This window comes from Protobothrops mucrosquamatus, unplaced genomic scaffold (genome assembly GCF_001527695.2).
Source record: "Protobothrops mucrosquamatus isolate PMUCROS unplaced genomic scaffold, P.Mucros_1.0 scaffold79, whole genome shotgun sequence".
Taxonomy (NCBI): Eukaryota; Metazoa; Chordata; class Lepidosauria; order Squamata; family Viperidae; genus Protobothrops; species Protobothrops mucrosquamatus.
Window position 1 is genome coordinate 1,374,141 of NW_015386456.1, and position 13,348 is coordinate 1,387,488.

The window sequence follows — 13,348 nt, forward strand, 5'->3', positions numbered from 1 at the left end:
CTCTCCCTCTCTTTTTCTCTCTTTCCCTATCTTTCCTCTCCCTCTTTCCTCTCGTTCTCTCTGTTTCTCTCTTTCTCTTTCCTCGCTCTCTCTCGCTCTTTCCTCTCCCTCTCTTTCTCTGCTCCCCTTTCTCCCTCTCTTTCTCTCTCTCTTTCTCTCCCTTTCTCTTTCTCTCCCTCTCTCTCTTTTTCTCTCCCTCTCTCTTCCCTCTCTCTTTTTTTCTCTCTCTCTTTCTATCTCCCCCCCTCTCTCCCTCTCTCCAATCTTCTGCTCACTTGGCAAGCTGGCTTCAGGCCGTTCTGCAACAAGCTGACACACATTATTGGGCTGGCTCTCTCCTGCCCTTCCTGCTTCCTGCAGAGATGCAACAAAGGGAGACGCCCAATAAGCTTGTCAGCTCATCGGAACAGCGTGAGGCCACTCTCTTTTTTACATACACACACAGAAAGAGAGAGAGAGAGAGAAGGGAAGCAGGGAAGCGAAGTGCCTCTCTGTCTCTCTCTGCAAATGCAGTTCTGGAGCCGCAGGTTGCCAACCCGTGGCCTATAACAACATGGGAATTTCCAAGACTCACCATATAGAAAGATTGCATTTCTAGCTTACCTACACTTTAGACAGACACCATTTTGAACCTTTTCTTTAGCCTTCCTTCCTTGCAATGCTCTGGATCCTCTTATGATTTTGGATTGATCCAAATATCTGCTTGCATAATCCTTGTGGGTTCATTTTTTGCTTTCTTAATCTTGACCACTGGATCTGAAAATAACATTTGAGGTTTCTGCCTTTAGCTAAAAGAATTGAAGGAGACCAGCATATAATAGACCGTAAGGAAAAGTCTTGTTCTACAATTTACCATCGCTAGAAGGGTTCCTGTAAAAACAAAAACCATTATTGATGTAAAGACTTCTAGTAAAATAGATACTACTTTTGCTATGGTCCGTCCACAGGTGTAACAGGAAATGTGTCATAGGAAGAGACTACAGATGTTCGTCTACTTTTTCTGATTCTACTGTTCAGGAAACTAGGCTTCAATTCCCAGCCGTAGGGAAAAAATTCAGTTATATCTGGCTGTGCTGCCAGTTTTTCCATGACCATAGTTGAAACTACATGACTCCCACTTTGTATCATCTATTGGTCAGGTGGTTTTCCATTCCCCCATTATCAGCAACACTGCCAGTCATGAGGAGCATACTGTTGAATACCCAGGATGAAGGGTTGTAAAATTATTAGTGTGCCAAAAAATACATGATTTTCCACTGCATGTTTGGAATCCAAAGAGCTGACCAATTCCTAATTCAGCGTCCTTATAACTGCATCATGTTTCTTGTTCCTGGGAAATGTTTCCAGTAGGACAAAGTTTATTTCTTGTGTGAGCCCAATTTGGTGATGTTAAAATGCTTTCTCAACAAATTCTGAACAAAGGCTTTATCCACTACCCCACCTCCTAATCACAGATAGTACAGGAGAGCCCTCAGTAGTATTATTATTAAAAAAAAATGTACCTTTTGCTCTTGGTGTAATTTTTTTTTTAAAGTTCAATGATCAAACCTTTTTACTAAGCTCAACCTCTGAGAAATATCCTAATTTATTATAGTTATCAAGACTATAAGCAGCTTACACAGACGTCTATATAGTATTTTAGAAAACTAGTTTGCCAAACTTGAGAAATATAAACTACACCTACTGTCATCTGAAATGTAGACCTCTATCAAAATAGAAGCTATTTTTATTTGGCTGGGATTTTGGTGCAATAGAGGTGTGCAATGATTGTTAGGCTGCACCTGTTATTGCTATTTCAGTCTTGAATTCTCTAGACTGGTAGTACCAATCTCTTAATTACTTTGATCTTGGATAAAGTTCTCAATGGGATGAAGTCATTACAAAAGGTTTCTATCACTTGAAACAGGCTTTATGGTGGAGATCCCAACAGTTTTTTGGTGTATGGCAAATATACCACACTGCCTACAAATTGAAAAAACTCAATTGCTCTGAGTAGAACTACATCATTTAGTGAAACAAGTTCCTTGCCATCAAAAGAGCTTTTAAATGGTTGCATCTTCGGAAGAGGGAATCAACACCTGACCCATTAGAACGCCTAAATGGTGTACATCCTAGTCATCCACAATTGTCATGCATTTATGATGGTCACAGCATCCCATGGTCTCATGAACATCATTTGTGATCTTCCCAGCTGGCTTCCAACAAGCAAAGTCAAGGGGGAAGCCAGCAGGGAAGATCACAGTCTCAACCATGATGATTCAATTAATGACTGCATCAAAAAGATCATTAAACCGGGTATGGTTACATGATGTTTTACTTAATGACTGCACCACTTAATGAATTTTCTGGTCCCTATTGTCATAAGTCAAGAACGAGCTGTATGTTGCCCACAGAATCCAACTTGGTGCATACCTAAATTGGATTCTGTGGTCCCTGAGGCGTGGAGTGTTATATCTTTCTTGGTAGATTTCTCCTTTTCTTGAATTTCTCTTATAGCCTAAAGAGAGAATACTTCTGAGAGTGCAGGTTCAGAGAATATAGGACAGTGAAATAGAATGAACTTTATAGAAGCTTTGTAGAACCAGAGACACTCCGATTCATAAACTGTTGTGAGACCATAGAAGTAGCCATTACTCAGGGAATATAAATTTTGTTTTCTAATTCATGAGAACTATAAAGTTAATATCTTGGTCCTAATACCTAGCCCTAGCTTAGTCTTGATATAAACTTAGACTCTTGGACTTTCTGAAATTTCCACTTCAGTGTCAGACTACTCTGGATATCTGCCTGTTTAATCTCTTTGGTTTGGTGGCCAGATTTATTTTGTTTTCCTGGTTTCTCAACATCTGGCTCTGAAAATTGCTCCCTTCTAAGAATTAATTTTGCTTAACAACACAGTTCCTGAACAGTATCTTGACAGCCTTTGGTGATAAAACAGAATGGCATTGCATTATAATTGAAATGAATTATAAAGTGACTCTCCTTATCCATGAATCAACATTAATTCATCCAAAGAAAAACTTAAGCTGCAGTTACTTTTTTTAAGGCAAAGATATCTTTCAAAATCACTTTTATTTATCTGTGTGGGCAGCCCAGTTGCGATTTATTTAATACTATTGAAGTAAGATTTTAAATTGAAATCTTTCTAGTACCAGTATTAGAAGACATGATGATGGAATTTATTTCCAAATAAATATTAGGAATGCATCCATAATATCTATATAAGATAATAAATATATACACTAGCCTTGACCAGATATTTTAAGGAATGAATTTTGCATTGTTGCATGCTGTGTTCTCCAAAAAACATACCATAATATCTCATAATCTATTTCTATAATTGAAAATGACAGATTGCCATAGGCTACAAATGCCATGGACTGTGGTTTTAATGTATAGCTCTGTGGGTTCAGCTGATTAATTAGTTGCTAGAATTCGAAGAACCACACAATTTGTCTCATATATCTAAGGTTTTGAACATATTTTGAGAACATCACATCTTGTCACAAACTGTAACTTTTTGGTATAGCATGGAAAGTTGCAACGGAAGGAAGGAAGGAAGGAAGGAAGGAAGGAAGGAAAGGGAGAGAGAGAGAGAGAGAGAGAGAGAGAGAGAGAGAGAGAGAGAGAGAGAGAGAGAAAACCTGAATCTGCCTAATGTATTTCTTTAGCAGTTTTAAGTGCTTTAAAAAGTATAGTTTTTAAAATCCTTTTTGTATACCCAGAAGTACTAGGAATTTTATCTTTAGAGTGGAGAGTATGTCCTATTAATTCTGTTCATTAAATGAAATAATAAGTAAGAAGGTATATTTTCCTGTTTTCCCCTTTATTGGATAAATGTTGTGAGATAGAATATGAGGGTTAATTGTTAAGGCAAAAACCTTGATAAGATGTGACCTTCACCTAGTCTGTAGTTCTTTATTATTTTCATTATTAGTTATTATTCTACCTTTGGTTCAGGAATTCAATATGGCATACATAGTGGTCCTTCCTTCTATTTTTCTTCACATCATCTCTGCGATGCAGATGGGTGTGAGAGAGATGAATTTGGGTAGATATTTGACAGGAATCTGGATCTCCCCTGTATTAGTCTATCATCTGTTGTACATCTTTTTTTTAAGTTTTGTATTAATACATAATTCATAATTTATAAATATTTGAAGCTCATAGCATATTTTGTCTATTAAGATACAATGTTTTGTGGCAAATGGCGTACAAACCATTTGGCACACAACTTCATAAGAGTCTATCACTGTTTGACTATTATATAACACATTTGAATGAATGAATAAAATAAAAGAGCTGTGCCTATGTATGAAGGCTTGAATGTATGTTAATTCAGGGCCCAAACATAGTATCAGGTATGCCAGTGTGCCCAGTAAAATTAAGGCTTCCGTGAGTACTCACTAGAATGGTGAGTATAGCTTAAATTGAATGAACACATTAAAATGGGAAGGGAAATTTACAATATAGCATCTCTTTCTATTTATTTATTTGTTTATTCATTCCCCAGATTTCTCGTAATAACTTTATACCAGATGTTCTTTAGTTTATAGTTGATAGTATATATATTGGACAGCAATTATGGCTCTTGAAAAAATATGCTTGTTGTATCTGTCAAGTTTCATACAGCATCTGACTGCTTTACAATGCCATATGAAGATTTGATTACAATATGCTGTCAGGAGCCAACAGTGCATGCTATTTACTTGGCTCAGTGCCAGCTCTGACTACTTGATTCCTCAAAAAGTTGCTACCACCCAAAGGGGGCAAAACCAATGAGCCATAGGGCATGCTTTTTATTAAAGAGGAGTCAAAGAGCAAAAAGAAACCACATCAGCTGCTGTCAATACTAAGCTAGTGCCAGAAACCCCAAGGCTACTACTGTTGCAGAACAACTGCCAAGCACTATAAATCTGAGATTTACTGTGACGCAAAGTTTCCTTAAGAGCTTAATTTCTGAAGCTACTGTATTACTTTTCTTAAAGTGCTGTATTTTAGGTACAATCCACTTGAGGGAGTGAGGGTTAAGATATAAGTGTGAGTTTGATGAATGAAAGAACTACTTTCTGTGTGGTTCTTGGCAAGTTGCCATGTCTTTGGGGATCATAGAAATTATTGATGACACAGAACACTTGTATGCCCTTAGCCTGTACAGCTGACTCAACACAGAAAGAATTGCATTCAGAAGAAGAAAGTATTTGTGAGAGAGCAATGGAACTAGGAACTTTCTTTTGATGTGAATAAGAGTTTATTAGAAATGTTGAGGAATTCTAGGTATGAAGCATCCAAACTGTTTCATGTGTAAAGGCTTGTATATATTATATGAATTTATAATAGCAGTAGAAAACTGTTGAGTTTTGGTATTGAAATTCTTAAAAAATAGAAGTAATGTAAGTAAATCATTTCTTTTGTTACAATTTATGATAATTACAGCTTGTTTAACATGAAAACAATTTACTTGTTCATAAATCACAAATAGAATGTTTTCAAACTCCATGTCAGTGTTTCAAATCAGTAATGTGCATTCCACTTTTGTTTCAGGCAAATGGCATTAAAATCGGCCCTCAGCATGCTGCTACTAATGCAACACTTGCAGGCAATCAAGGAGGACAACAAGCTGGTGGAGGCTGCTGTTGAACCTATTTTTACTTCCTAGCTGCCTGATGAGACCTACTAACTTTCATCCTTCCCTCTCTCCACTCAGTTTCAACTATGACATGAAATTATTGTAAGATGGCATCATGTTGCGGAAGACTTTATTCTTCAAATCTTGTACAACTTTGAATAAATGGTTAACGTTCACTTAAAATACAGATTTTGGAGATTGTATTCATATCTATATTTCCATTTCATTTTGAAGTCCATTGTTGTGATTATTTTTGTCAAATATTGTCTTGTGCCCTTGACTACGAACTGTATTAAACACTACAAAGTCATCTGAGTACTTTATTCGGTTTGTGTAGTTAGGTGGCCCAGCTACTGTGGTTACCTAATGTTTACTATTGTAGAACTGTCCTCAATTTTGTCCATTTCCAGCTCTGAAAAAAAAAGAGATTCTTAATCCTATATTTATCATTTACTTTCTGTATATATAGTTTAACAACCTGCTTGGATGTATTTGCCAAGCTATAATTCTTTAATGCATTTGCATAAATTCAATACATTTAGAGCTTGGAAGTGCAAAGCATTATTAGAAATTGCTTAGATATTGAATTTTAAACTTTATTGATATGTTAGCATGTTTGTTGTCTTGTCATTCTAGAATCCTGACTCCCCAAAAATGCTTTATGTATATTATTAGAAGCTACATATATGTTACCTATTTTAATGCCAAATGTTTGCTATTTGCTCACAACTTCCATAACACCTCTTCAGAAATGGATTAGCTGTTTGCCTTAATTGTGTAGGTTAAACATATTATGAATGAAAACAGAGAAAACATTGAAACTCCAAGTGATACATTATGAAGAGTTTGATCGTAAATTTATTTCCATCTTCACTTATAGGTAAATGTTTTTCATCAAGGACAGTTTTTCAGCCTAGATGTACAGTAACTGTGTAAAGTTGGTTTTCTTTTGGTTTGGGCTTTTTATTTTTATTTTTTGGTGGCAACGTGTAATCTTAATATGGTAAACATCTTGTCTATTGTGAAGGAGGTGTGACAATAAAATTGCCAGATTGCAAATACTTGATTGAAGACAAAATTGAAAATGCTTTAGTACTGCACTCCCCATGGTGATTTTATTTTCATTTTCTCCATAGTTTTCATTTATTTTCCCCTGTGCACAATAAGTTCTTGGTAATCATATATTAAACAAGGGAAGATGGATAGGACTTTAAGTGAAAATTCTTGAACCAACAGTATTGCTAATTGCTTTTTCAAAAATCACCCAACTAACATTTCCAATTTAGAACCCAGAGAGAAAATATGATATGGATATATTCAAAAGGAAGTGGAAATAATTTAATTTCTTAATTTTAACCTAATTTAATGTTAGAACTTCTTGATAGACATTCAGTAACTGAACAATATATGTAATTATTACATTTTTATCATATCACTTCTAAGATAAAGATATAGCAAATAGTATTTGTGTCCAAAGGTTGCACATTTTTGATAGTCACAAGTATAGGAGTTAGGATAGTAACAGTGCTACTGGATGGGCCAGACTCCAGGTTTTGTGAAGGTGAGTGTTTGTGTATGTTGTGTGTGTGTGCTAATTGGGTGAGTTTTTCTAAAAAGCTTTTCTACACAAGCCTTAATTTACCTCTTTTTCTTGGATTTTGATATTTCCTTTAACCAGTAATGGAAAGTGCAGCACCTTGCCACCAAATTTCAGTGATATGATCTGAGGGATTTTAGAAGCTGCAATAAAAATATTGAATTGGCTTTGTGCTGTCCACAGGATGCCCACCTGTTCTAAGGTGCCCAGAGAAGCCTTTTAGCTTCATGACAATCATGAAACCGATTTCTTGGAGATATGATTACCTACTTTTATTCATTAGGGAATGCTTCATTCTGCTTAACATTGGTCTATAAAGTGCTGGGTATGGCAATGATAGAAATATGTGACACATACATATTTAGTTCAACTGCAAATCCCCTTCATCTACCATGCTGGGTTGGGGACAATAGGGGGAATTCACCAGTATATGTGGAATTGACCCAAGACCTAAAATCAGCATGCAGAATACAAGGATTTTATAGGTTTAATATGCATGCATGATTTCAGGCTACTGTTCATGATAAGAATACTAGTAAGTGATGTTTTTTCTCTGATGCTGTCTTCTGTCATGATCTCAATTGTACTATTCAATGTACATTTTCTATAAATGTAATAACAAACTCATAATTTAAAAGATCTGAGTTTGTTGGCCATGAAAATTGAGGTTTTTTTATCTGTATGTGATGAATCAGCTGTTCCATACCAAAATACTTTTCTGTAACTGATGTTTTTCTTCCCTCTTAAGGTACAGTGTTCCCTTGCAAAAATTGAGCAGTTCTGAAGATGAATAATTTGAAATAGAGAATTTGTACCTTTTAAATCCTGTTCTTTTCATCAAACATTTTAAGCAATGGTATATAGATTTTTCCTGCTGCTTAGGCTAATAGTTTCTGAGCCCTACTAGCAACATTGTCTTGTGATGTTTTCATTGGATATGGCATTTTAGTATTGTCCACCACACCTAATATGCTCTCTATGTATAATATATATAGTACACATATATATTTGAAATAGAAATTTATGGATTTTCTATTATATGTGTGTATTACGTGTTTCTAATCACTGGATTTGTATGGTACAAATTCCAAATGTAACAGATCTAACTGCTTAATGCAGTGTCTCACAAAAATGAGAAATGATCAATACATGTTACTTATACCATAATGTTTGGAAGCTACTTAAAACATGAAGTATTGTTTATATGTTCAAAATTTATATTCTGCTTCATCTCTTGTCAGTATCATTCTGCCTTTGTTACAAGCAAACATTGTTTTTCCCTTTTTTTCTCCCCTTCCTATCCCATTTAAAAAACAATACAGAATTATATTGGAAATGATGCTTTAGCAGCCATAGTGTTACAGGTGTTGAAAATACCTTTGCATTAAAGAGAAACTTTGATAAGGCATTGGAAGTACCCTATCTGCTTACTGTTGGTCATTCTTAGAATAAGGTATTTTAGTATATACTTAGCAATTGCTACATTTTATGGAACTTTTGTAGAAAAGTTTAAATCTCTATAGAAATTGGTGCAGAGATTTGGATGATCACTAGGAAAACTGGTTAAAATGTTGGAAAAAATTCTCTTCACAGTACTTTTTTCCATTTATTGTAAATACTGTGGAAGTAGCCTTTAAGGATGGTGCCTGGCATATTTACATACCATAGTAGAACGTGCTTTTAAGTTTAAACTTCATCAATTACTTGGGTTTTTTTGTGGTTTTTTTTAAATGAGGCACTCAGAATAGTTCAAAAATTGCCAAATAAGAAAACTAAATTACATTTATGGAAGTATGTTTTCATTTAGAATGGAAATTATTGATCTTTTACTCAGACAATACAAGTGGTCCTCGACTTACAACAGTTCACTTAGTTACTGTTTGAAGTTACAACAGCACTGAAAAAAGTGACTTATGACCATTTTTCACACTTATGACTTGTAACATCCTCATGATCATGTGATTTACATTTGGATGCTTGACAACTGACATAATGGTTGCAGTGTCCCAAAGCCATGTGATCTCCTTTTGTGACCTGACAAGCAAAATCAATGGGGAAACCAGATTCACCTAACAACCTTGTTACTAATTTAACAACTGCAGTGATTCACTTAACAAATGTGGCAAGAAAAGTCAGAAAATGGGGCAAAACTCAATTTTCTCACTGAGCAACATAAATTTTGGACTCAATTGTGATTGTCAGTTGAGGACTACCTGTACGGCACGGGTGTCAAACTCACCACGTTATGTGACGTGTTGCGACATATCACGACTCTGCATTGCTGGCAATGGGGTGGGCGCGGCTTCGGTATAATGCATCCGGCCTGTGGGCCAGCAGTTTGACACCCCTGCTTTACGATAAAGTTTTTTTCTCAGGCGTAGAATTTCCTTGCAGCTTTGTTAATGTAGTTTGTTTTATTGTGATATTGAAGTTTAGTTTGTAAATAAATCCACGATGGTACTGTACTATGCAAGCAGCTGATGAACTGTCTACAGTACTAGGTTTGCTATGCATGAAAGAAACCAAATCATTGCTAATAAAAACTAAAATGCTTTAACAAAGCCAAGACCATGACAAAAATAGTATATATTGGATCTATCGCTTCTATTCTTGGGATGGATTTTATATAAAAACCTGGACAATGTTTGTTGACAATTTATAACACCTATTTTTCCTTGTCTGAGAACCGTTTACGTTCTTTGTGATATAATAGGATGAATTTGATATCACCCTCACGGACTCAGTCCAAATAAAAGAGGTACGAGATCGTCGACTCCACAAAACAAAACAAAAATTTATTCTAACGAAACGACTGTGAACAGGTAAGAAAATAAAATAATTAGGTGGGGAAGTGGTTCCATTAAGCAATGATGTATTTCTAAAAACATTTCAGATAAAGAGGATTTTGAAAGATAAAATCTCATTTAGGTCAGGCTGAGAGGTTCAATTACATTTTAGTTTTTTTAATGTAATAATTGAAGATGGGCCTTAAGCAGATTTTTAAAGCCTTTAAACACTGGAAATAGATATTTTGTCCTAGCAGACAAAACATGAATTTCTTTCTGTAACTTTCACATTACACTTTCACATATATTCCTCTCAGTTGCATGACACAAATATAAATAAGAATTGTAAAAGTATTTCTGAATTATGGACTGGTTGGTTCTTTCTTCCATTAAACCATCTTGCTACTTTATGATTTTTTCAAGAAAATACACCAGGAGGCAATGAAACTGAAATATAATTAGGGTGTAATTTAAGTGTAGCAGACAAAGCAATATAAATTGTTTTAGGTGTCTTGAGATTTATATTTTTCTTTCACAATTCAATATTCATAAGTACCCTGGACTGATAAAAATCAATACTTAAAAACGACAATTGAAATGCATTTTTCTGTTAGTTTTCTGAATCTGGCATCTGTCTCTATTTGCACAAAGAAGGAAAGGCTGGCACTGAAGCTGTCATCAGATAAATTACAAACTTCATGGACTATCAGAATGAACAGAATTTTGAGATGGGAATATCTGGGATTCTTCTCCAATTGTTCAATTAATACTTAGCATTTTCATTATGTTATACTTCATATCAGGTTATAGCCTACAATAATTACTGATGTTATATTTCCATGAATGTAACAACATATTAGTATACTATTATTAGTATAGAACAGGGGTGTCAAACTGCCAGGCCGCACCGACCTACGTAGTATCGTTTTGGCGCGGGTAGGGTAACGGCCGTTTTTTCAGTGCTATCCAACCCTGTGCAGTGCACTACAACACTCAAACTGTGAGGACCATATCTTATTCGTGAGACAAGGAAAAAATAAAAAAAAGGTGAGTGCATCAATGTTTAAGAGGGTAAAAGGCTTATGGTTTAAGAAATGGGATACACCTATGCCTCTTTCTCTGAAATGTGCTTCTGTTAAAACAGAAAATGGGTTAAAGGAATAGGTTTTTGTTATCAATCTGAGATTTGATTTCTAATTTCAGATTCTGAGGAATTATTCTTTTTTAGAAGTGAGTGTTTTGTTGTGTTTTGAATGTTTGTTCTTTACAGCTTTTGAAATTTCAGATGGGCCTATCAGACTCAAAAGTTTGGCCTCCTGGACTTAGATTTTGGATCATGTTCACATATTCTGTAATGATTGCAGCACTGGTCTCTGGCCATAGGCCATGAGAAATGATACACCATTTTCAAGTCAGTGATCAGATACAAATTGGAACAGTAATGGTACATACTAATCTATTCCCATCCTTGCTGTATTGGTAACTCTGTATATTGCAAGGTGTTTTTTTCATTCAGAAAAAAGCACAAGTGTGTGAAATCATCAATAAATTATTGCATGAACCAAAGTTTTTTCAGTGGTGTAAAACAGGGGTACCCAACTCCGGGCAAACCAATACCATTCCATGGCCAGTTAGGAACCAGGCCACATAGCTGGAGATGAGCAGTGGACAAGCAAAACTACACATGTGCTAGATCCAGGTTATGCGCTCCTCCGTCCCCGTCCCCCCCCCCGGTCCAAGTGGAAAAATTTATAGTGTAAAAATTGTTATCCATTAAACCAATCCCTGGGTGTCTAAAACGTTGCGTATCACTGGTGTAAAGTTACTATTCTTGCAATACCTGCAGCGTCTAGAACCTCTTTCAAACAAGTCCACCACTTCCTTTTGTGAATGTGCTGCTATGTTCACATAACATGTAACTTGTGTTTAACTGAATCATGGTTTCTTCAGTATTCTGGATATGCATGGCACATTGAATTACATATTAATACATTCGGAATCCAGACAACTAAGCTAAAATATAGTTGGTCAGTGTCCTATAGTCTGTCATACAACCATCTAAATTGAGGAAAAACTGAGTTCTTTGTTGTTGCTAAATGACATGTCAGCTGTCAGTATCAGGGATGAGAGATTCTGAGAATTCTAGAAAATCACAGATTTCTCACAATTGAAGAAATATTTAATTGGCAATGTAAACCAGATAGTATTTATGTGGACAGCTGTATAAACCATAGAGTTTTTTTTATACATAGTACATTAAACCAAAAGAATTGCACCATATTGTATGGTTTGTTGTGTAGTCTGTAAATGTTTTACTATGAAATGCTGCCAAATTAGATACAATATCCTATATCAAACTACTGTAGGTGTGGCAAAAATCAGAATGGCCATTTCCACTAGATGGAAGCCGAGGGATAAAAAAAAAAGCTCTTTGCTATGTCTGGCAATCGTGGGAATGTTTGCAGTCCATATAGAGTAGCTCTACAAAAACATTGCCCCTTGTTCTGGGAATTTAGTCCATTTTATACATGAAACAAACCTCATTTAAACCCAAGAAAACTAGAGTACTCGAGGATATTAATGGTAAACTATGGTCTTGTATTAGTGCAATAGTTTACTTTAGGAGAGCACTGCTCCTCCAAAAATAAATTCAATTGAATTTGAAAGAGGGAAAGGAGCGGTGTAAACTAAAGCTCTCTACCACTTTGTTTTTTTTGTTTTTGTAGATTATAATACTTCAAACACTTCCAGCTCAACTCCTTTCCTTCGTTGAAAAACGGAGCAGAAACGACCCTTTTCACCGTCGCTGGCCACCTGAAGGCAAGGCAGAACTCACTGTAAATTCCTTTTCCGCATAGCTTCAATAATTCTTTGGTTCCCGCTTACGAATGAAACAGGCTCCGGGCGAGTGGCGCAAGCCAGCAAGCAAAATGGTTAACAGCCCGGCGAGCAGCTAACGCCGAGCTCTTTTGTGAGAGGCCTCGAGTTTCCTGTGGGAAACGCTGACGGCCAACATGAAGGGTTTTCTCACTTCCTGTGGGTGAACTACTTAGGGGACCGACGGCTGCTTTGCGGGGGCGACTCCCTGTCCTTGCCTGTGTTACTGATGGAGGAAGGGGGTCTCCATTTCCTGAACGGGCTTCTGATGAGGTTTCCTGTGTGGATCATCAAAGAGCTGGGAGAGGACCGAGGCTTTTGCGCTCGCATTAGGCGGCGTACGCTTCCCCCGACTGGCGGAACAGCAGATCATAAACGCGGAGCATTTGCTGCTTCCTGCAGGGGATACCCAAGCGGAGGCGGAGAGGTCGGAAGCTGCTTGAGCGTGGTCTGGGGTGG

The 13,348-nt window shown here is 36.3% G+C and overlaps 1 protein-coding gene across 1 annotated transcript in view; it reads left to right on the forward strand.

Moving 5' to 3' along the window:
• RAB2A (RAB2A, member RAS oncogene family) overlaps positions 1–8,643 on the forward strand; it is a 49,633-nt gene extending 40,990 nt beyond the window's left edge. The window contains exon 8 of the mRNA XM_015812376.1: positions 5,545–8,643. Coding sequence (XP_015667862.1) covers positions 5,545–5,640 — 96 coding nt within the window. The 3' untranslated portion in view covers positions 5,641–8,643. The remainder of the gene's footprint in view (positions 1–5,544) is intronic.
• Positions 8,644–13,348: the final 4,705 nt, after the last annotated feature.